General features: G+C 32.9%; 2 protein-coding genes across 2 annotated transcripts in view; both read left to right on the top strand.

Moving 5' to 3' along the window:
• LOC148624182 (uncharacterized) overlaps positions 1 to 24,924 on the top strand; it is a 249,930-nt gene that overhangs the window by 38,086 nt on the left and 186,920 nt on the right. The gene's annotated exons all lie outside the window — the stretch shown is intronic.
• On the top strand, positions 244 to 24,644 carry LOC148624190 (uncharacterized). The gene is made up of 5 exons (XM_088566747.1): positions 244 to 345; positions 3,205 to 3,231; positions 5,555 to 6,040; positions 11,476 to 11,775; positions 22,425 to 24,644. Exons 3-5 carry the CDS (start codon positions 5,644 to 5,646, stop codon positions 24,446 to 24,448), a joined length of 2,721 nt encoding a protein of 906 aa, XP_088422873.1. The 5' UTR covers positions 244 to 345; positions 3,205 to 3,231; positions 5,555 to 5,643; the 3' UTR covers positions 24,449 to 24,644.

The raw sequence follows: 24,924 nt of genomic DNA, 5'->3' as shown, positions 1-24,924 counted from the left end.
ATTTCACTGTGACATGTACTTTTAGGTACATATTTGTTCCAATTGATAACATCAAAAGTCTTTAGAGATTTAGAGAGTTCTCAATATTGTATATACTATGAACCAGTCTGCTAAAATACATTACACACATTGTCCATAACTTTGATTTATTGAGATGTTTCCAATTTCTTGTGGTTGGGGGCAGTGAAAATATTGAAAGATATTCCAATTTAATTATTTTATTTTTTTATTTTTTTGAGCTCACCTGAAGTAAAGGTCCCTAGGAGCTTATGATCTGTTGTCTGTACACTCTTCACAGTTCGCTCAACTATATAGAAATACCGTGACAAATTTTAAGCAAACTTGGTAAATTTAATGTATTTAAGAGTCTCTACAAAAATTCCACATTTCGTTCCGCTTGATTAAACAAGATGTCCGATCAAACTTCTGATTGACCAAATTTCGAAAATCAACCTCTCTGAAATCAGGTGCCAATGTTTTGAAACTTGACAGAGTGAATGCCTGAATGCTGTCTACACACAATCCAGTTTTTGTGTGGCTCAGGTGGCTTGGTGGCTGCAACCAATCGAAGTTGCAATCAAAACCCTATGGGGAAACATATATGTTTTATACCTGTATGTAACTAGGTAGAAATAATAAAGAGACAAATCAAAGATGTGATTAAATTTTTGTTCTGCTTTATCAAACATGATGACTGCCAGAGGCTATAAAATCCTCTTTATGAAAGTTCGTAATTTAGAAAAAAATTACCGTCCTACGAACAGTCTTGTTCTAAGTAAAAAGTATCGTAGGGAAAGAGAGGAGTACTGGATATGCAGACTAGGTACTGCAATACCTAATGAATGCAATGACAACATCAAAAGTATAGGAAACCTTTCAAGCCTATTTAACAATAGCATAAATGTGATGAATTTATTTGACAAAACTCAAATATGGGAAAGGAGTCATTGCCATCGTCACTATACATCACCTAAGTTACATGATGTCTCAAAAGATGATCTCCTTCCTTTCATACAAAGACTTCTTGGACTTTATCACATTAGAACCAAACTCTATTCTATACCTTTCACTCTACTACACTCCCTTTACAAAACAAGTCTTGACACTCCTGTTTCTGACCCCACCTCATCATTATACTTACTTGTTGCCATCATTTTAGATATTGGTTTTCACAGACTCTTTAAACCAGTTTGTGTGAAAAGTCAAGATGAAGAAAAACAATCATTTCTTCCACTACCATTTGTCAACAAAGGTATAGATGCAATTAATTTGGCTAACATCCTCAAACAAAAACATTGTCTACTATACATGATGAACAACATTGTTTTTGTCTGCAAAATGTTTAAAATCCAATGTTTATTATCAGAGGTAGACGTAGAAAATAATAGAGGTGATAAGACCTATACTGCAAAATTTGTTCCCATTGGAATGCCGACCGTTTGTTGGAAAACACGTCCACCATACTGGACAGATATGTTGTCGATTAAAAATTCCAGCATTTTATAAACAACTTCCTCTGTATATTTGGAAAATGAATTGCAATTATTTCTTACAAAGTATGAGGAATCTCTACCAAGAACTATATATTTGTATCTAGGTGTACCATCTTTCTTGGAAAAACATTATGTATAATGTATAATGTTTTTAAGTCAGGATTTTAACTGAGTATGGGGAATAGAAGTATACAGTGTTGAAAAATCATAGGTTTTAATGCTTTTATATTCAGATAATAGACTTGAACTGATTGTATCCAAAAGATCTTTCGAATTTTTCAGGATCCACATTGAATTAATACCACTATGGGAGTAACAATTGTTGTGGTAGGACTGCAGACCCTCTTTGACAGTTGTGAGTATAGAAGTTAAAAGTTTTGAAAGAGGTTTGGTGGTACATTTTGCAGAATCAGCTATGAAGCGTTGTTTGTATGGATTCTTGTGAAGTTTAGGAATCCAGTACATAGACGGTAAATCACAATCATCATCCTTGGTAGAGAGACCAAAAGAGGATAGCAAAGATTTATGGTTTTCCACAATCTCTTCTTTGGAGAGTGTGGTAGCAGTATAGGTCTTATCACTGCTGTTATTTTCTACGTCGACCTCAGATAATGAACATTGGATGTAAAACATTTTGCAGACAAAAACAATGTTATTTTGGGCTTTGTCTGCTGGTACGACAACATATTTGGCATGTATAGTAGACAATGTTTTTGCTACATCGGGGTCTTTGAAAACTGATGTAGCCTTGGCACTCATTGACCTACTTAAAACTTTCATTAATTTCAAAATTAAAGATCTCACGGCCTTTAACCACTCTGACAGAGAATCAATATCTTCTTCTTCTCATTTTATCCATTTTCTTGCATTGTCCTCGACGGCACCCATTAGAACTTTAAACTTATAATTCCAATTTATGGAACGTGGTTCACGATACTTGGGACTTTTAGAAAGGATAGTACACAGAGATTCATTTTCGATGATGGTTAAATCTCCCATAGCGACGTGACCAGATGGACCATTTTTAAATAGAGTGCTTTTGCAAGAACAGTCAGGTAGTTTAACCTTGAAGTCCTCAATCTCAAGGTTCTGCAATAGCCTTCTATAATTGAAAATTCTGGATGCAATGGATGAAGTATAGGAATATGAAATAACTGGTATGGATTTGTCTTTGAAATATGGGGGAATTTTGTTGGTAATGTGTTTGTGATGGAGGATGTTAGCCAAATTAATTGCATTTATAACATTGTTGGCAAACAGTAGTGGAAGAAATGATTGTTTTTCTTCATCTTGACTTTTCACACAAAATGGTTTAAAGAGTGTGGAAACCAATATTCAAAATGATAGCAACAACTCTGTATTATGATGAGGTGGGGCTCGGAAACAGGAGTGTCAAGACTTGTTTTGTAAAGGGAGTGTAGTACAGTGAGAGGTATAGAATAAAGTTTGGTTTTAATGTGATGAAGTGCAAGAGGTTTTTGTATGAAAGGAAGGAGACCATCTATGGAGACATAATTTAACTTAGGTGACGTATAGTAGCGATGGCCATGACACCTTTCCCTTCTTGGATTTTTCTTTGTACTGTTTGTAAATACTTATGGGTGAAGCTATTGTTATACATGTACCTACAAATTTTATATTACTATCATGAATACTTTATTTCACTTAATTAACAATTTGTGTAGCTAATATGTGTATTTGTATTTTTTAGTGATTTTACTGCTCTTCACGTTTCGAGGTAAGTTGAACTAGCTCTATGTACCTGGTATTCTATCAACATTTTGATAAAGAAACAAAAACATATAATAATCTCATTTATTTATGTGAATGCATAAAAATAGTGTGAAAGATGTTATAATTGTCTTTGCAATTTAGCCTCTAGAACTATCGAAATCTTGTAAAATGTTTACTGGTAAAGATTGTGTCGTGAGCAAGAATGAGTATATACTTGCATTTTGAGGCCGTATAATGTTATAGTCAGCTTATAAACTTTTGGTTTTTTTTTGTGCCACAACTGGATCCTGATAAAAACTTCATTAAAAGGTTCCAGGCCTAAAAAGGATAGTTGGTATTGATTTTGGCTCCAACCATTTAGGAATCATTTTGATTAAAAGGACCAAGACCAAATTAATGATACATGCATATAACTCAATATTAGTGTAATGATCTCTATGATTTAGTACTACAATATTGACATCACTAGGGTAAGTCTTAGATTGACTTTGGGGGTTATGACCTTAATCTTAGGTGTTGAAGAGGTTACCAAACTAAAGCATGAATAAACGGGTTCCATTTCACAAAAGGAATGTAGTGATTGATTTTTTTGGACTACATGTATGACTCTAATTGTCTGAAAAGATCCATGTAAGCTTATGCCACCACTTTGTAATTTCTTGGTGCAATCCCTTAATCTATAAGTTCATGAACAATTACTTGTGATCAAATTTGATTTTGAGGATGTAATGTCCAGGACCTTTGTATATTTCAAATTAAAAGTTCATGTGATGTAAACCAAAGGTCCTAATTAAATATTCAGTGTAATGTATTGAATGTCCATGACCTGTGCTATTGAAGTTTGAATAGCCAAGAGTAAGAAATTAAAGGTGCCAGAAGGCCATGTGAGCTATTGCCATCACTTAGCGTCAGTCATTGTTGTTCACAATTTTTATATGACTGCAAAAAATTTGCCATCCTTAGACACTTCCACGTCCACTCAATAACTTGAGTATAAGTGTATAGATCTTTATGAAATTATGCCACAAGGTGCCATGTCACAAAAGTTATCATGATTAAATAAAGATTGCATTTTACTTTTTTGGAATCATCTCATGAAGAATATTTCGAATAGTTTATTAAGTGAGTATAAAAAATGTCAAATGTCCTGTCAAATATCTTTAATTTGTATTTCATGCCCTCAGAGACTGTCAAAATTTCTTCCATGGGGAAATCCCTTCGTCTTATGGGCATTGCCAGATAGATTTTTAGCTATTTCACTTTGAAATCCACTTATCAAATTTAGCATCATAAAAAAATGACTTTCACTTTTACAATGAAGTCAAATTGTCATTGAAAAATGCCCCTTGATCATTGAAAATGTATGAATCATTGCAAAATACTTTTAAAGGACTCCCTTTTCAGCTCACCTGGCCAAATGCCAAGTTAGCTATTGCTTTCACTTGGCATCCGTTGTTGTTGTCCATCTTCGTGTATTTTTCAATCCCTGAAATGATCCTTATTATAAGGTCTACAAAAGTCTCTCAGGGATCAAAGTTATCAAACATTATATGCAAGATTAATAGCCCTTAAAAGACAAAAGAATATGTTTTTAAGCAATTTTCAGCCATTATCTTGAAAACTATAATAGAAAAAATGAAACTTTCAATTGATGAAGTGATCCTTTACCAAAGATTTTGTGGTGTCAAAATTGTTGGACAACTCCTTGTTAGAGTTATTGCCCTTGAAAGGCAAAAATTTAACCAGGTGAGCGATTCAGGCTCCTGGGAGGCTCTTGTTTATATAAGTATAAAAAATCTTCTCCATTGATACTCCCAGACCAATTAGAACCGAACTTGATGTGAATGTTCCTTAGGGTATTTTGCATAGAAGTGATATGTTGATAAACGTACATGGCCGCTGTTATTAAAATAGAAAGTGGTCAGAAAGAAGTTTTTCTGCCTATATCTCCAAAATTTTCATGTAAATCTGTTTAGCCATGTTGGAGTTATTGCACTTAACGTTATTACTTTAAATTTTTTTCTACTGGACAAAATTCAGTGAAAATTGATATAATTGTCCTTAGGTATAAGTGTTAAGTTTTAGCATGACGGATTTTACAAAAATAGAATGTTGCTCATCCAACAAATTGAGCGATTCTGACTCTTTAGAGCCTTTAGGTATGAAATAATTACTATTATATTTATATTTATATTCCAAAATCATTATCTATGATTTGTAACCAAAAACAGTCGAAAACTTTTCCATAGTAAGATTATGTTACTTTGCTTTCTTAAACTGTTTTTATTGGTTTTATATGACTCTAATGGCTTTAGTTTTTGTTTCAGTATTCCCAGATCTTCAATCATACAAGCTTGTGTTTGATGATGAACATTGTGTAATCAGTAGAAATGACAAAACACATGCATACACAGTAATGGAAGGAACTGGTGTTGAAGTATTTTTGACATATAAATCACTGTTGTCAGTGAGAAAAATCCAGATTATCAAAGTGGATACTGATCCAGTGCAAGATGGAAAAAAAATATGGGGAAAAAAATTGGAGAGAGATATTGAGTTTGAAGAACACAGTAATGATAAACCAAAAGGAAAATTGACTGCGGTTGTGAAGCAGTGTTCACTAAAAGTCCCTGAATTACATAGTGATGATACAGGAACTTATGAGGTTACAATTATAAATAGAATTGGTGCATCAAGCACCTTGATGGAAAGATGGAATAAACTTACTGCAAGAGTCATGTTCTTTATATATCCTAAACAAGATGATGACAGAGAAAAAAATTGTACTTTCAAAATGGAATTAATAATTTGCTGTGAGTATTAATTCTGTGTGAGTGTGGGTGTTTTTATAAAAATAAGCAAGTTATGATGAACACCAATTTGTTCAACGTGACATAGTTTTCCTTTCCTCTTTTGTTTACCCGAACTTTTTATGAGCAACTCGCCAGTTGTTTCTGGAAAAGCAGTGGATGCTTACCCAACCAGTGCACCTGGTCCATACTACGAGTTTTTATTTGAGTTCAAGTTGCTCATGAACTTTCGTTGCTTTGCTTGTATTATTTTGGTTATTTTATTGTTGTTTGTGTCTGTTTTCCATGTCTGGTCTTTGTCCCTGGATTACATTCTTTTGATTTCCACTAGAATCTTGGTTCCCTTGATTACATTTGATACATACCTATTAAAGCAATACTACTTATATAGGTAGAAATACAAGTCTTTAAATCAGCATTATTTATATAAATAGAAATTGTTCTCTTTTTTACCATTTTGTGCAACTGCGATTTAAATTTGGGAACATCGCCCTGTTTATCCAACAGTCCAAATTTGTTCATAATTTGTCTAGCATTTCCTGTTCTTGTGTTTTTGAGTTACAGCCTTGAAATTTTGTTGGATATTTTTACTTCAAATGGAGATGTGTAACTAGAGGTATTTGATTTCAGAAATGTCAATACTTCATAGTGGTAATAGTGGTATATAGTTTGACCAGGTATCTCCTATGGTTTTTATACAACCACAAAAATAATTGCAGTGGTATATTGGTATGGTGCTGTTGTTATTGTCCATGTCACCGTCAGCATTGTCCTAAGACACTTGTTTTTTTGTGTGATAATTTGATTATCAGAAGGTTTATCTTTAAACACTTGACAACAAATTTCTAAACCACAATAGGAAGGCTAGTATTGATTTTGGGGGTTATTGCTCAAACCATTTTAGAAATAGGGGCTCAAAACAAGCAATTCATATAATTTATATATATAACTCAGGTAAAGGTATAGGAATGTTTGTGATATTGTTCCACAATATTCTATACCACAATGGTAAGGCTGATGGATTTTATGGGTGAAGACATGAGTTTCTTTTAGAAATTAGGGGCGAAAAAGGGGGCCAGGAACATGCATTTTCCTGATGTCCAGACAATAACTACTAGTGAATGGATCTTTTGAACAAGATGCCATAGCACAAATGAATGTCTTGGATTGGTTTTGGGGGTTAAGACTTGAACCTTGTAGGAATTAAGGGCTAAAAAGGGGCCTAAAACAAGGGGAACGGATCACATTTAAATTTCATTGCATGGTGCTATACCACAATATGAAGTCTGGAATTGATTTTTTAGGTAGAGAAAAAGGGGCTACAAAGGGGCCAGGATCCATTTTTCCCCCTGATTTCTGAACAAGGCTTGAATGATACAGAACGAATTGGTTTAAAATTATACCACAAGGTGACATATCCACACATGAAGTTTGGGATAGATTTTGCCGGTTTTGATTGGAACCATTTAGGGATAAGGTCCAAAAAGTGACTGATTTGGTTCTAGTTAAGGAGCTGTCTTTGTTAGAATCATGCAAAATCTGAAAAATGTGATACACCCCAAAAAGGCTACACATTTTTATTTTTGTAATTAAGTTGTTTTATGGGTCTATACTATGAAATGTGTAATTATTCATTCAAATCTGCCTGCTCTTAGGAGATAATCAACATTGAAAATCCAATAGATTCTATTTTATTTGAGTGTCATTTACAGAGTTATCTCCCTTAAATTTGAAATATACAGTACATTCTATACAATTTTTTTTCTCCTAAAAACTCAGGTTATATGAAAAATTGAATGTTTTTTTCTGTTTACTAAGGCAATTCAAATAAAATATCAAAAATAAAAATATGTAGGCTTTTAACTTATGAATTACATTTTGTATGATTCTTACCTGGAGTGCTACTTAAATCTTACTCCTGTGTCAAGTGTCTTTTCCTAATCAAAATCAGAGCTGTGTCAGGTTGAAATGGTGTGTTATTGGTTATTGCCCCAATCAATATGAGATAAAGAGTGGAAAGGGGCCAGAGAGAAGCATCTCATAGAACTTACCAAATTGAATATAATGCCAAATTTTTTCTAAATTTCCTCATACTTAATTGTTGAACACTTTCGAAATTAAGTCAACCAACCTGTCAAATTTGATATTAAAATTCAACTACATAGCTTCCAATTTTGCATCGTTCTGCCTCTTCTTCTTATAAGTTTAGCACTGTTTGTATAGGCACTAGACTCCTTCGTATCTGCTGTCTCTTGTATTACCTGCTGTTTGGTTTGCTAAAATGGCCGAGAATAATACCAAAGTTTCCGATTCCTGGTCAGACTCAAATAAACTATGCATAGTTGTATACAAAGTTGTGTTGTTGAGAAAGGATCAACTTCAGGAGACATTTTCTTACTTCAATTAAAAAATTCAGACTGTCTTAAGATTACTAAAGGTATGTTGATAACGCATTACCGGTACATGTACTTGTGATTGGGATGGAGAAACAAATATCACAAATGTATTCTATATTTATTTTATTGTTAATTTGGTAAGTGTTATGTAGAAAATTGATATAAAATACTGGTACTATTCATGATATTTTTTTAACACATCTGGCCTAAAACATTTTTCTGTCATCTTCATCTGTCATACGTCATTAACAATTATTTTAAAAATTGTCTCCTCTGAAACCACCTAATGGATTACTACCAAACTTGGTCTTCAGCATCCTTATGGTATGTAGTTTTAAAATTATATCAGTTATATAAATCAAGTGTAAAACATGGCTGCCAATGCTAGTTTTAGACCTCAGGGGTCAAGTCACCTATTTTACATCTACATATTTCAATAACTAAAAGAGATGTTGGAAAATAATTGTGACCTGCCTTCACCTTGAAGACCTCTATGAAAGTCTCCATCTGGTCGATGTTGTAAGAAGGCTCTGTGTTGGAGATATTGTCCCTGAAAGATGAAAAGTTACGGATTTTGCAGTTTTCAGCCAATATCTTGAAAACTATAGTAGATAAGAAAAAACTTTCCACCGATGAAACGATCCTTATTAGGCCAACAAAAGTCTCCAAACATTTATAGTTATTGAAAAATTTATATAGATAGCACAACAATTCAAATTATAAAATGATCGTTATTATGACCCTACAAAAATCTCAATCGAGTCAAAGTTGTGGGACAACTCTTTGTTAGAGTTATTGCCCTTGAAATGTGGAAAATGATGGTTTTTGCAGTTTTCAGCCAATATCTTGAAAACTATAATAGATAAGAAAACTGATGAACCGATCCTTATGATATGCCCAACAAAAGTTTCCATTGGTAGTTGTTGGACAACTTCATGTTATAGTTATTGCCCTTGAAAGGTGAAAAGTAACAGTTTTTGCAGTTTTCAGGCGACATCTTAAAAACTCTAATAGATAAAAAAAAATATTGATGAAATGATCTCTATGATAAGGTCTACAATAATTTTCTCAAACAAACTTGTCTGATGACTCTTTTTTCCGAGTAATTGCCCTTACAAGGTGAAAAACTATAGTTTTCAGCCAATATCTTTAAAACTATAATAGATACGAGAAAACTTTCAATTGATAGTTTAAAGCTGTCAGATGACTATTTGTTGGAGTTATTGCCCTTGAAAGGGGAAAATTGCTATTTTTGGCCAATATCTTGGGAAATATGACAGACAGAAAAATAACTTTTGTTTGATTATACAATTCCTTTGATGAGGTGTTATAAATTCACATGGGTCATTAAAGTTGTATAATGACTACTTGTTAGAGTTATTGCCCTTGAAGGGCATAAAATGAACCAGGTGAGTGATTCAGGCTCCTGGGAGCCTTTTATTTAATTTCTTAATGCTGTAAATAGTCTCCAAGGAGTCACCAATCAGCAGCATTAGAACCAAATGCATTGGAAAGTCTAAATCATAAAAAGTTAATTATACACAAGAGGTATACAAAACCAAAATTATTGAAATGGTTGTCCAAATTCAGCTTGGTGAATTATTTCATTCATGGTGTAACACCACATATTTTGCATATATATGCATTGTCATGACTGTGACATAAATATAGTAGATAGGTCTAGTTTGTAACAAATAATGTGAAAACTTGGACTGTTTGTTAGTTTTTTATTTATTACCATGGCAATAAGAAGCTTGCCTTCTACTTCAATCAGTTTCAGAAATTATAATTTGGTAGACTTTAATAGGCACAATATAATTTCATTTCAACTTCAATAAACAACATATGTTAACTTCTGACAGGCTGATTTTCAAAGATCCTCTCCCCTGAAAGGATCTAGGCTAATATTTTGAAACTATATAGGGTCTCTGATTATACACGTTTTCTTTTGTGTCTCAGTGAGTGGCTGTCCCCACTCAATTTTCTAGGACACTTGGGAAAACATTTTAGCCCATTTTCTCTAATAATAAGACATGGCAACAACAATTATTTGGAGGAAATTCATGTTCATTTAAAATGAAAGGCAATTTGTGCTATTGAGGCTCCTTGATCCTGTTGTAGCAAACAATTTTTAGCATTTTATATGTGACAAGACCTTTAAATATTTTTAGCTCACCTGGCCATTGGCAAAGTGAGCTGTTGGCATCACTTGGCGTCCGTTGTTGTTGTTAATAATTTTTCTAATATCTTCTCTGAAACTACTAAATGGATTGGGGTAAAACTTTGCATGATTGTTACTTTGCTTATCCCGTACAAGATTACTGTTTTGATTTTAATCCGTAAGAAAACTTGGCCACCATTACTAAAAATAGATCATAGGGGCTAGACAGCATTTTTTGCAAATATTTCCACAGATGTTATGTTTAACCACATTCTAGGTCGTCTGAATATAACTGAAATATTGCTGCTCGGACGTTAAACCCCAACAAACAAACAAACTGATGTAGGATATTTTTTTGGGGGAAAATTGTTTCTTAGGGTATCCTGCACAAAATAATCATTTTCACCAGTTGCTCAGATTCCAAGGATTTTTCATATCTATAGGAAACAGTGTTCTAAATTGAACGGTGATAACAAAAGTTTGTTCCAGGTGACCATTTTCCTGCTTAATTTTATACTTACTTTGATTTCAACGATATTTGGGTTATATTGTAATCATGCTCTCATAAGTTGTATGGTGATGATGAAAATATTGTATAGCCATGGTTTAACTTCATTTTATGTCCTTTTTGGTAAATGTATACTGGGCCCCTTCAAACACAGTGGAATGACAGAGCGCAGAGGGACACCTGCCCAGATTTTTTTTCAGAAGTTTTTGAATGCATTTCGAACATTTTACAATGCCTTAGGTACTCAGTTGAACTCGTAGCATTCATCAAACAAGGTAACAAAGCATGATACTTTTACTTACTTAGTTAATAGGGCTTGGTTTGCCATGTGAATGATTCATGGTCTTTGAGTGTCTTTTGTTTATAATTACAGCAATACCAAAGAAATTCACTAATAGAGATGTGTTAAGAGGTGAAGATATTAAATTGGATGCTGCGTTGGTAAATGGAAACATATCAGTGAAATCAGTTCATTGGTTCAGAGTTGATGATGATGATAAACTTACCATTGTACAGACTGGTGAAAAGAAGAAATACATTGTTGACAAGAGTAATTCAAATCTAACTATAAACCAGATCTGCATGAGTGATGGTGGAAGATACTTCAACTTACTTTTGTTGAATGATGGACAGAATTCAAGTTGCTGTTGGAAACTTAAAGTAATACCTCAAGGTAAATGAAGTATTGCAATAGAATAATTGCACGGTGCTCCAGGCAATGGTGGGTGCTGCAAAGGCTGTATTGTAGTTAGTAGACATTTAAAGTCTGCACTATAACGAGTATAGATAAATGGGTCTCAATGAAATTGTACCAGAAGATTCCTTATGATGAAAGGAAGGATGGGACTGATTTTGATGGTTATGACTTGAAACATTTCAATATGAAAAATTGACCTGCATGTTGTCAAAAAGGAACTTCAGACATTTTTCATCCTGGCAGGGTTGTTATCTGGTAGAATATTTACCATATTCATTCTCGGTTGTTGCCCTTGGGAAGGGGGGGGGGGACGTGGAAATGCTGGGCATCCATCTGTTTGCATTTTCTGCACTTTTTTTGGTAATGCTTTTACCAAATAAGTTTGTTTTGGTATGGCCTTATTATGAAGAATTACAGATTAAGTTCAACTTTGGTTATGGTTGAATGATTTTATGGAAGTTATGGCCCTTGGACTTAGAAAATTTCAGTGAATTTAGTTTTCGGCACTTTTTTGTAATGCTTTTAACTAATTTGTTTCATATTTTGTATGTGGTCTTACTATGAAAGTTACAGATTGATTTCTACTATAGTTATAGTAATTCAATGCCTACATTTTTTTTAATCAGATTTGCAATATCTCTTATTGCTTTTTAGTTATAAGAGCTTAAAGGTGCCACATCCCCAAAAAAATCAGCATTTTTATTTTTGGTCTAATTTCGTTGATTGTAAATTATAAGATTATATGCTTATTTTTCCTCTTCTTTTTTAGCTTACCTTCCCAAAGGCCATGTGAGGTATTGCCATCACTTGGCATCCGTGTTCGTCGTCCATAGTTGTTGTCGTCCGTCGTCATCATCAACAATTATACAAAACTCTTCTCCTCTGAAACTACTGGACTAATTAGAACCAAACTTGGTATGAATGTCCCTTGGGTTATCCTGCATAGAACTGATGTGGGGATTTTTGTTTCGTCAAAAACATGGCCATCGTTACTAAAAATAGAACATAAAGGTCAGACAGTAGTTTTTCACATATATCTCCTAAACAGTGTTAGGTTTATCTGAATTCTGACATTGGGTAAAAGTGTTCAGCATGATGAGATCTATTTCTGGTCAAATTTTGGTTTTATTCTGTTAAGCCATGTTGGAGTTATTGCCATTTTTCTTCGATTTTTGCTATTTTTAATGTTATTTCTTTCAAAAATCTTCTTCTCTGACACCACTTGACCAATTGGAACCAAACTTACTCTGAATGTGCCTTGGGGTATCCTGCATAGAACTGATTTGGAGATTTTTGTTTCGTCGAAAAACGTGGCTGCAGTTACTAAAAATAGAACATTGGGGTCAGACAGTAGTTTTTCACATATATCTCCAAAATCATTAGGTTTATCCAAATTCTTTCAGTAGCTGAAATGATCCATATTATTAGGACTACAAAAGTCTTCAGACTTCTTGTAAGAGTTATTGCCCTTTAATAGTTTTCAGGCAATATCTTGAAAACTATGACAGATTAAAAGAAACTTTCAATTGTTGAAAAGATCTTGTGATTAGTCCTACCAAAAACTTCTGGAGTCAAAATTGTTGGACACCTTCTTGTTTAATTTAAGAAGGCAAAATTCAAAAAGGTCAGCGATTCAGGCTCCTGTGAGCCTCTTGTGTTTTTTTTAGCTCTCTTGGCTATTGGCATCTCTTGGCGTTCATCATCTGTTGTCCTTAATATTTTTTCAATCTCTTCTCCTCTGAAACTACATGACCAATTAGAACCAAACTTGGTATGAAAGTTCCTTGGGGTATCATGCTTAGAACTAGAGATTTTTTATCTGTTGAAAAGCATGGCATCTGTTACTAAAAATAGAACATTGGGGTCAGACGTAGGTTTTTCGCATATATCTCATAAACTGTTAGGTTTAGAGAAAAAATTATGGGTTAAAGCAAAATGAGATCTATGTGTGGTCAAATGTTTGTTTTAGTCTGATAAGCAATGTTAGAGTTATTGCCCTTTTTGGATATGTTTTTGCTCTTTTTGGTCTTTTTTCTCTAACATTACTTTACCAATTCGAACCAAATTTGGTGTAAATGTTCTGTAGGGTTTTCTGCATAGAAATGATGTGGGGATTTTTTACCTGTTCAAAAACATTGCCGCTGTTACTAAAAATAATACAAAGGAGGGAATACATTTCCAAAACCGTTAAGCCAAATGCCTATATGGGTAAAAGTCTTCAGCATGATGTGTTTTAATCTGTTTAGCCATGTTGTAGTAATTGCCCTTTTTTGACGTTTTTGCCCTATTTTTTAATGTTATGTCTTAAAAAAAAATTCTTCTCTGGAACTACCTGACCAATTAGAACCAGACTTAGTATGCAAATTACTTAGGGTTTTCTGCATAGAACTAATGTAGGCATTTTTTGTCCAAAAAAAAAAAGAATGACTGCTGTCACTAAAAAAAAAGAACGTAGAGATCAGACGGTAGTTTTTGTATTTATCTCCTAAACTGGTAGGTTTAGCCAGATTCTGACATTGGGAAAAAGTGTTCAGCATGATGAGATCTAGTTCTGGTCCAGTTTTAATCTGTTGAGCCATGTTGGAGTTATTGACTTTTTCAAGCTTTTATTCCTTTTTTTTAAAATTCCTCATGAAAGTTCCTGTCTGCATTATTTCAATCAGATTTCAGATATCTCTTACAGTTTTGGGGTAATAAAGGGGCCAATGGGGCCATGCTAATAAAAATCATTTTTGTATTTTTGGTCCGACTTTGAAATATTTGTTCTTGAATTTCTTATGAATATTCCTGCATAAATACAACAAGTGCTTCAAGAACTAGGATTAACTAATTTACCATATCATTTACTTTTGAGATAATGAGGTATAAAGTGCTTGATAAATGCACCCTGGACAGATTAATATTGTGTCCACACTTACCCCAAGTGAACATAATTCAACTGGCTACTATTATATTATGCTGCCATCAGCAAAGCTTTTTATAAGTGTGTCAAGTTGTATAACTTTATGATTTATTCTCCACCAAAATAATTTTTAAAATAGTTTTTATATTCTGATCTCTGACAATTTTGCTTTCTAGCTTGGGATGGGTCAGAGCTTTGCATTCAGTCACCAGTCCTTTACAATGTCACCTAAAATCCAAATTGCTTTAATTATTCCTAACAATACAAAGTTACAGTGAGACAGAGTACAAGTAGTAGTTCAAATAACTGAGATGTTCAAAACACTTATGCTCACAATGGAATTTTTAATTGGTCTCCCTTAACAAGTAATGATACAAGTTTAAATAGAGATTCTATGTTGCGAAGCCAATGAACTGTATTGTGGTCACTTTGTAATTCTAATATGACGTCCTTAAAAGGATTTGAGACCACAACTGTGTTTAATTTTTTATAACTATACTTGCCATGTGCACCATCATATATGGAAACAAACAATAACAATTATCCATGAATGAAATGTTGTACTTGTCCATGTGTGAACACTTTGACCTTATAATGCAAATAAGTATTGCCATATCTAACATTGTTCTACTTAATTTGCCCTTTTTTCATTATAAGTAATATAAAGCTCTAAGTTTCACTAGCGACCATTTCAATTGACATAGCCTAAATGAAAGTGTTCAACCAAATATTGACTAATATGGCAGGTCTAAGGTTACTGTAATAGGTCACGAAAATGTTATAAAAAAAGTACCATAATTGTCCTATAAGAATGGAAATAAATCCAGTTTATACTTTTAAAATAATGTAGCAGAAATGGTCAGCCCATGGTAAAACAATGATAAATTGGAGTTTCTGTGATTTATTTCTTAATTAGAAACAGAACATCACGTTATAGGACACATCAACCATTTAAATTAAAACAAATATACAATGTTTTACATATAAGACAATTTACTTAGCAAGCTTAATGTTGATATAGGTACTGAAATGAAATGACCTCAGATATTAATTAACTTTGAATTCAAACAACCAAAATCTGTGCCTCAAAATTGTGTCCATATTTCCCCGAAGTGAATAGAGTTCAAATGTCTCTGGTTGTATCATTATTAAGTTTGAGGACTTAATTCATTCAAATTTGGGCCAATTTCCTTGTTTTTTTGTTTTTTTTTTCATTATTTTTTGTTTACTGAACTCAAAAAAGCTTCCACCAAATGTCATGCCATTATTAATTGTCTATTTCTTTTGATTCAGGGTTTGATTATTTTATCGTACCCTACATATAGAGAAACGAAATTCTTAAATTAATAGAAACCCTTTGTCCATATATCTGTTCATGTCATCTTTTAAAGTCTTATTGCAAGTTTTCAAGTTATTTGACTGCTTCCATCCTGGTCAAAATATTATATTGTGTCATGTATTTAATCACTATCAAAATTCAAAAGATGTATCAAGCTTGAACTTTGTGTTCATATTTGCCCCATCTGATCAGGGATCTTCATCTATGGGGGTATATAGCTGCACTAGGCGAAGCATTTATTTATTATTAATTGAAGTTGATTGCCAGGTATCAAAGAAGCAAATACCATAATGATTGACATACCTATATCCCGTTTTGGTTTGCAAATGCTAACGTATCATATAAGAACTTCAGTAGAATTCTACTTATGTTATTAGCTAGTTAAAAATAAAAGCAACAAGCATGAGCTGATGATTGAAATTCTTGATCATGTTGGGGAAAAATGTTTAAATACTGAAAGATTAGTCTTTTAATAGGTATTATTGATACATATTTTATTTATTTGGATTTTTTTAAATTACAGAGTTCCCAAATTTTTTTACCATTTTTTTTTTATCTTATTATCAAAATTTAGATGGTTTGAGGTGCATTTACTCTGACATTTAAAACAACAAAGAAATCTTAGTATTGATTTCATATTATTTTTGGCTCACCTGGCCATGGTCCATGTGAACTGTTGCCATCACTTGGCATCTGTCATCGACGAAGTCCGTCGTCGTCATTAACAAAACATGATCGCTGTTACTAAAAAGAGTGATGTTTTTAACAGTTTTATCCAATATCTTGAAAACTATAGTAGATAGAAAAACACTTTCGATAAGTGAAATGATCCTTATGATAAGTCCTACCAAAAGTCTGAGTCAAAATCGTTAAACAACTCCTTATTAGAGTTATTGCCCTTGAAAGGCATAACACTAACTTGGTGAGCAATTCAGGCTATTATGAGCCTTTTGTTGTCCCCTTTTGGCAAATGCCGAGGGGACTTAGGTTTGCAATCTGTCCATCCGTCTGTCCATCAGTCTCAGTCACACTTGGTTTTTCAGCCTTTTTTTTGTAATGCCTCATCCAATTGATTTCATATTTGGTATATAGTTTTATCATGACAAGTTACAAGTTAAGTTCGAATGACATTACGGTTGAACGATTTTTACAGAAGTTATGACCCTTGGACATAGAAAATTTCATGAAATTTTGTTTTTCGGACTTTTTTTGTAATGCTTCATCCAATTGATTTCATATTTGGGATATAGTCTTATCATGACAAGTTACAAATTAAATTTAAATATTATTGCGGCAAAATGGTTTATATGGAACTTATGGCCCTTTGACATAGAAAATTACATAAAATTTTATGTTTTATCATTTTGATGCAAATTGCTGCTGTCATTCTAGAGTTATTTGCCCTTTAATTCATAATAACGAAGATTTTTTCAACTTTCCAGGTGATAGAAAGAGAATGTCTTAATGCAGCTTTCCGTAATGCAAAAATGTTATTATCTACTGTAAAATGAAGCTCAGGTTTGATTTTGATGGAATTTGCTTTTGCTGTTCAAGAGTTATTTTCTCTTGATTGTTAAAAAATAACACCATCCATTGTTAGTTCACATATATAAAAAAAATCTCATAACGGCAATGAGTTCAAAGGCCGAAAGAGGACACTGTATTGCATCAGCAATACTGTCAGAATGCTTGTTTAACATGGAAATTCATAGTTCTTATTGTTTTTTTGGTATTTGTGTACTTAATGAATACATTCAGATGATAACCGGTTCATGAGAACTGATTTATTCATTATGTCATATTTCCCTTCCTCTTTCATCTACCCTGGACTTGACTTTTAATGAGCAACTCTACGGGTGTTTCTACATATGCATAGGATGTTTACCCTATTGGTGCACATGTTCCATGCTCGAAGGTTTTAGTGGAGTCCCAGTTGCTCATTTGCTTTTGTTTCTTTGTATGTATTATTTTAGTTATTTTATGTTCTTTGTTGTGTGTGTCTTTTGTCCCTGCCTGTCTGGTGTTTGTCCCTGGGTTCCATTTTAAGATTTCTGCTGAACTCTTGGTTCTTTTGATTATTCTTTCAAAGAATTTCTCCTCGGAAACTACTGGAAAGATGAAATGAAAGTTGAAACAATTGTTCCTTAGGCACGAGCCTTATGAATGTTTATTTTTATCCAAGAAAAAAAAATGGAAGCTTTTACACAAATTAGAATGTGGCTTATTGAGCCAGGTGAGCGATTGAGTCTCTTGAGAGCTTCTAGTTTATTATCAGGTAAATTTTCATAAGTGGATCCAGGTAAAGTGAATCTGATGCATTATTGTTTCACATTTTTATCTTGAGAAAAATTCTTTGCCATAGTTTGCCCTCTTTCCTTTTGTATGAGGGTCCTTCTCCAATTTAATCTCCAGGATCAAAGTTTGGAGGTGTACATATACCACTTTTCTGTTCATGTATTTAGTAGCTTATTGACCTTGCCTAAACGATTTAGAGTTATGGGACTTTTATCTTTAAAAGAAGGAATTTCACAGTTTTCGAAATAAAATCCTGTAGTGGTTGCACCCATATTCATGAAACTTTGGAAAATAGTTTTTTACTATTGATGTTGCACCACTTGAAACTTGTTAACTTTCCCATTTTATCACCCCATGCAGGTCTGGGTGTAAAAAGAATAGGCCTTCTAAGTTTGTCATAAAAGGTGACTACATAGTGCTCAGAACTTTAGCTAGGGGCTAGGCCGCTCTGCCCACAGAACACCTGGGTTGTGTGCCCCTGGTGGTGGAATGGGGTACCTCTGGTGTGGTGCTGGGGTTGTCAGGCTATAATATTGAAAAACCTGACCACATACCATAGTGGTGCACCGTGTTGGGGAAGACACTACAATCCTTGCATGGTAAAGAACCCTGCTGTGGTATTCAATAGGAGTAGGAACCTTTGCACTCCACCCAGGAGGCTAAATTGCCCGACCCTACCCATCCCTTCCTTTTTCTAGTGGCAATCCTTATTACCCTTGTTTCCCATCCCATTTTTCATTTCATCATCATCATTTCATGTTCATTTCATCATCTATTTTATGTTCATTGCCTCAATATAGCTCAAATGTTGCTGCTGGGGCTTTAAATCCCAACAATCAATCAATCAGCCTATTTTATCATGTTCAGTGTGCTTCTTGAGTGTGTATTGTGCAGCGTTCTATGTGCAATGGTTCAGTCATCTAATTGGATCATAAAAATAGTCCCTATGGCTAAATCAATTTTATGGAATACCATTGTTATTTCATTTTCATTGCCAAAATCAGCATTTCTTTAACATTGAAAAGAAAATCAGGAATCAATACATACTAGAAATAATTAGTGTCAAACATTCCTATTTTGAACAAATAATGAATTACTGCAATATTTTGAATGGCCTTCGGAAATGGTCAGGGGCAAGTTTCATAAACTATACAATTTATGTTTGTTGGATGAAAATTGATATTTCTATATTTATGCAAAATTGTTTCTGTCTGATTAGATTTAATATTTCCAAACTAATATAACGAAATTATACATGTAATTGTCAATTAAAATTATGTTTTTACTATTTTTTAAAGCAAAATTATATGTACGGCAATGTTTCTAAGAAATTTTGATAGTTCCAAACCCTAATATCATTCAAAACTTGTTCCCTTAGATGCATTCTACTAATAAATATTCTTAATCAAATCAGAAGGTAATCCATCAATCCTTAATTCTATATTATTTGAAAAAAGAGTTTATTTTACCATTACCTAATGAAAGTATGATATTTTATTATCCTTGACCAAACAAAATGTGTTCAAAATGATCCGCATAGAACAAATAAAGATATTTTTCACATAAAAATTCTTTTTATGTGCAGAGCAATACTATGGTATTGTGTCAGTCAAAATTACTCTTATTACCAAACAACTGAGTATATTTTATCCCAACTTTATGACTTTTCAATATTTTTATACTCCAAGACCAATGAAAATGTTGTCGCAATGTACCACATATAATAACAAGAGGCTCCCAGGAACCTGGATCGCTCTCCTGCTGCATATTTTTGCCTTTCAAAGACAATTACTCTAACAAGTTGTCTGACAATTTTGTCTCAAAGAAGACAATTGAAAGTTTCTTTTTATTAATTATATTTTTCAATATATTAACTAAAACTGCTAAAAACTTCATTTTTTGCCTTTCAAGGGCAATAACTCTAACAAAGATTTGTCCAACAACTATGAGCTCCACATACTTTTGTAGGACAAATCTTAGAATTTTTTCAGCAATTGAAAGTTTCTTTCTATCTGTCAAAGTTTTCAAGATATTGACTGAAAACTGTAAAAACAAACACAATTTTTAACCTTTCAAGAGCAATAACTCTAACAAGGAGTCATCTCTTTTTGACCCAATGCATGGTTTAGGAGATGTATGCGAAAATAATCTGTCCGAACCCTGTTTTATTTATAGTTACAGTGGCCATGTTTTTTGGTTGATCAAAAATACCCACATCACTTCTATGCAGAATACCCTAAGGAACAGTCATATTAATGTTGGTTCTTGTTGGTTCTTTAGTTTTAGAGGAGAAGAGTTTTTAAAAAAATTGTTTACGACGACGACAACAGACGCTATGTCATGGGAATAGCTTACATGGCCTAAGGCCAAGTGAGCTGAACATGGATATTTTCCGTATCAAAATTGCCATATTTTGTATTTTAGACACATAAGATAGTATTGCATAGTATAGATAGTTAGATTACTTCAAAATATAATATATATTACCAATACTTTATGAAATTTTGATATTTTTATTTTCCTAGACCATGGAAAATCTATTCCCCATCGTCAAATACAACAAATAAGGACATTTTTAAAATAAAAATTACATTATTTTCATATTTAAAGCAATTAAATGGTATCACATAAGTGAAAAATACTTTTTAACCTTAAAATTGAGTATATTTTACAGCAACTCAATGGAATTTCAATATATATTTATACTCCTTGACCAATAATAATGTAAAATAAATATGGACATATTGAATATCAAAACTGCAATATTTTCTTCTTTTGTTTTTTGACAAAGCAGATGAAACCTCACTGGTAGAAATAGCTGAACAAAATCAAAATACAGTATAATTAACTCAATACTGTATAAAATTTTGATATTTTTATTCTCTTGTAGAACGGAAAATGTGTTGTCCATGCTCAAAGTACAACAAATATGGACATTTGCGCACAAATATTACATTCTTTTCACATTCAGTGAATTCAGATAGTATTGCATAAGTAAAAAATACTTTTTAGTTAGTTGAAAGTTGAGTGTATTTTACCTCAAAAAAATACTTTCTTTTCATATTCACAGCAATTAGATGTTATTGCAAAAGTGAAAAATACTTTTCATCCTACAATTTGAGTATATTTTACCCTAACTTAATGAAATTTCATTAAATTTTACACTCCCAGGACAATGAAAATGTTTTCCCAATGCACACTGTACTGATATGACGATTTTTATGACACATCAATACTGAACCCATCTGAAGAAATCGAGGATATTGAGATTTCTTGAGAAAAATGTACATGTATTACACATACAAGTATATAATTATGACAGTATAAATTATTATGGTGAAATGTATACGAAAATTTCAAAATTCTGTAAAATGTATATATGTTTAGGAAAACAAACATATTAATGTAAAACTACATGTACAATGTTAGCAACCAACATTTTACGATGTACAGACATACAGTGTACGCCTTAATGGAACCTATTGTTAAGTTTCCAAAGTTAAATTTCAAAATATACCAATAACAGAGATAAATACTTCTGGCGAACATGATCATTCATGTATTGTGCTTTGTGTAACGTGTTTCATGTGCCTTTCGTGTATCATGTGCTTCGTGTGCATGGGATTGGGATCGTTCCATGTTTCAAGAGGTATAGCTCCCTCTTCAATTGTTATGAATTTCTTATTTTTATTTTTTAGAGTTTTTTGGAATTTATTCATAGAAAAAAGGCTTATTTCACAAAGTTGCACAAACTTCAAAACGCTTCAAAAAAAATTTCAGGAACTTATTAGTTTTATGTTGATGTAACCTTGTTTTTGATTTTAATATATTTTGTGTCTTATATTTCAACACAATCAAATTTAGAACTGTTTCAAACTTGAACTTCGTGTCCATACATCCTAACAGTTCATGGTTGGACCTCTGTGGTCATATCAGGCTGCACTCTGCAACAGTTTTATATTAGATGCTTTTAGCAATTCTATAAAACAATTTAAAGTCAGTTTGACTAAATATTTATGTGAGCTATTGCAATCTTTTGACTCAGTTTTATTTCTTTTACCTCTACAATTAGTGTAATTTTTTTTTCAGAGAGTGCTTATAAAGGAATGCAAGATCATAAATCAAGCAATGATTATGTCAGAATCTCAGTTGTAAGCAGTGCAATAGACTATTTAGAGAAAAATGATGTTGTTGTTTTGAAAGGTAGAGAGGGAACAGGAAAAACTAAAATGACATTAGAACTGGCATTGAAATTTGAGGAGAATGGCTACCTACCTGTTCAGGTGATGTCAGAAGATGATGTTACAGATGAATTTGATCAGTCAAAAGTTCTTTATATTTTTGACCATTTTGATAACATACAAAAATGGAAGGCCATGCTGGAACACTTCTTCTCAAAAAGAAAGTCGAGCAGCTCATCATGTAAAGCTATATTCACTACAAAGAGTCTTGATTTTCCTGAATTGAGAGAATGTAAATATTTTAAAGGGATTAAAATAGATTTTGACAATGGACTAACAAAAGAAGACAAAGAAAATATTCTTAAATTTTACTTGAAGAAGAATGATGTTGCAGTTTTTCCATCAGAAGAGAGCAATTTTAAGATTAAGGAAGTAATAATGGACACAAATCAGCAGATAAAACTTGACCAAGATTCAATCAGGATTATCACTGAGACAGAGCCTCTTCAAGGATTCCCTTTAACGGCAAAACAATTCTGTGAAGATAGGTTAAATTTACATTTCGGGGAAAGGTTCTTCAGAACTCCATCCAAGGCTGTGATACAAAAATTGAAAAAGATGAGGGATGACGTTTGCAGAGATACAGACAGTTATCATGCTGCTTTAAGATATCTTGCTTTAGTGTACATCACATTGAGAGATGACCAAAAACTTGACACCAATAACATAGTTTATAAACTAATTATAGAGCCTAAAAATGTGTTGTTCAAGACTGGATATGAAAATATTGTAATGACATCTAATGCTAATGGCAAGATTATTGAAGACATTAAGGTGGCTGCCAACAGTCTTGTTGGTGAATATTTAACATGTTCTGATAGCGTGTATGAATTTATTCATCCTTATTACAGTAAAGCTGTATTCTTGTCATCCAGTGATGTAGCATGTTCTTTCATTCCGTATTGCAGAATTGAAATAATACTAGAATACATAAGAGGACACGATCATGATAGTGAAGAAGAAACAGTCATATCAATACCTCTGATACACTTAGAATCACTAATTAAGAGATTGGCAAGCGCATTCATTCAATGCAGCAGAGATTCGAGGAGTAGAAGTATGGCCTCTGACATTGGGAAATATATCTACGAATTTTGGATAAAACAAAAAGATAAAAAGTTCTGTAGTATACTGCTACGTCATTTAGAAATGCTCATGTATGGAGAAGAGATAATGGAAGAAAAAATTCAGCCATGGCAGGTGTTAATGTTGATGAAAGAATTGACAAGTAATTGGAGAAACCTTTGGATTTACTCTGAAGATGTGATACAAGATATAGTTATTATCTTTGGGCTAATATATTTGTTCCAAGTGAAACAAGAAATAAACCCAAAACTTGAAAAAAAAGAAGATAAGGAGAAGGAGAATGCAATAAAGGTTCAAGAGTTGAATACCATTTTTGCCAGATTTGAAAACAGAACTAAATCAAATAAATCTGACATGGAAGAAGCCAAAATTGGTAAGAAACTTGGTGTTGCATTGGATTCGTATGGGAACACTTTCTTCCATTACCTAGTCCTGTTCAATGAAAAAGTAGCCTCTTCAGTACTAGACATTTGTTCGAAAATGTTTAAAAGAGAATTGACTAAGGCAAATGAGCGGAAATTTCGTCCAATAGACATGTCGGTTGCTTTTGGAAAGCCCGAACTTTTCAAAAAACTGAAAAAAGAAAACGCCTTGACGATGGAAGGGAGGGAACGTCTGCAGAAAATCTTGTCAGATGCTAGGGAGTCATTACATGACAAAGGACCTGAATCAACAGATAAATGTTTTGAAGTTAATGAAAATTTTGACTCTGAAATAGTTAGATCTATCATTATAGGCAGTGAAGATGACTTCAAAGCTTTAACAGAATTATTGAAACAGAAATGAATGTAATTTTAAAGTACACTGCTGTATTTTTTAAAATGTGTTTTTGTAGTAATCATCCGGAATTTTTAGGCAGCTTCATAATCATGAAACATTGTAATACAATGCTATAATCATACAGATTTACATTTACTTGATTGATTAACTTCTAAGCTCGCATGGATCAAAGGTCAGTGTGAGTTAATATCATCATATAGCATTCGTTGTTATCCGTTGGCATTTTACATTAATCTCACCTGAAATCATAGATCTTATGCAGCTCATTCTTTTGGTATTGTGATTTCAATATTTTAATTGATATCTTTCTCTTAGAACATAATTGCTATCGATGTTTTCAACAGAATATAAGAATGAGTCCCAATTTTATGTCGTGCTTAAAAGAATTTCCAGACTAAAAGAGAAAGAGTAATCTCTCGTAGCAGCATTAGAATCATATTCTGTGATTTCATTTTTACCTGGGTCACATGTCGCATTCATGG

This window comes from Perna viridis, chromosome 2 (assembly GCF_037379345.1).
Source record: "Perna viridis isolate PV_CMFRI_1.1 ecotype Kerala chromosome 2, ASM3737934v1, whole genome shotgun sequence".
Taxonomy (NCBI): domain Eukaryota; kingdom Metazoa; phylum Mollusca; class Bivalvia; order Mytilida; family Mytilidae; genus Perna; species Perna viridis.
Note: the sequence above shows the minus strand (reverse complement) of the source record. Positions and strands in the feature narration are given on the sequence as shown.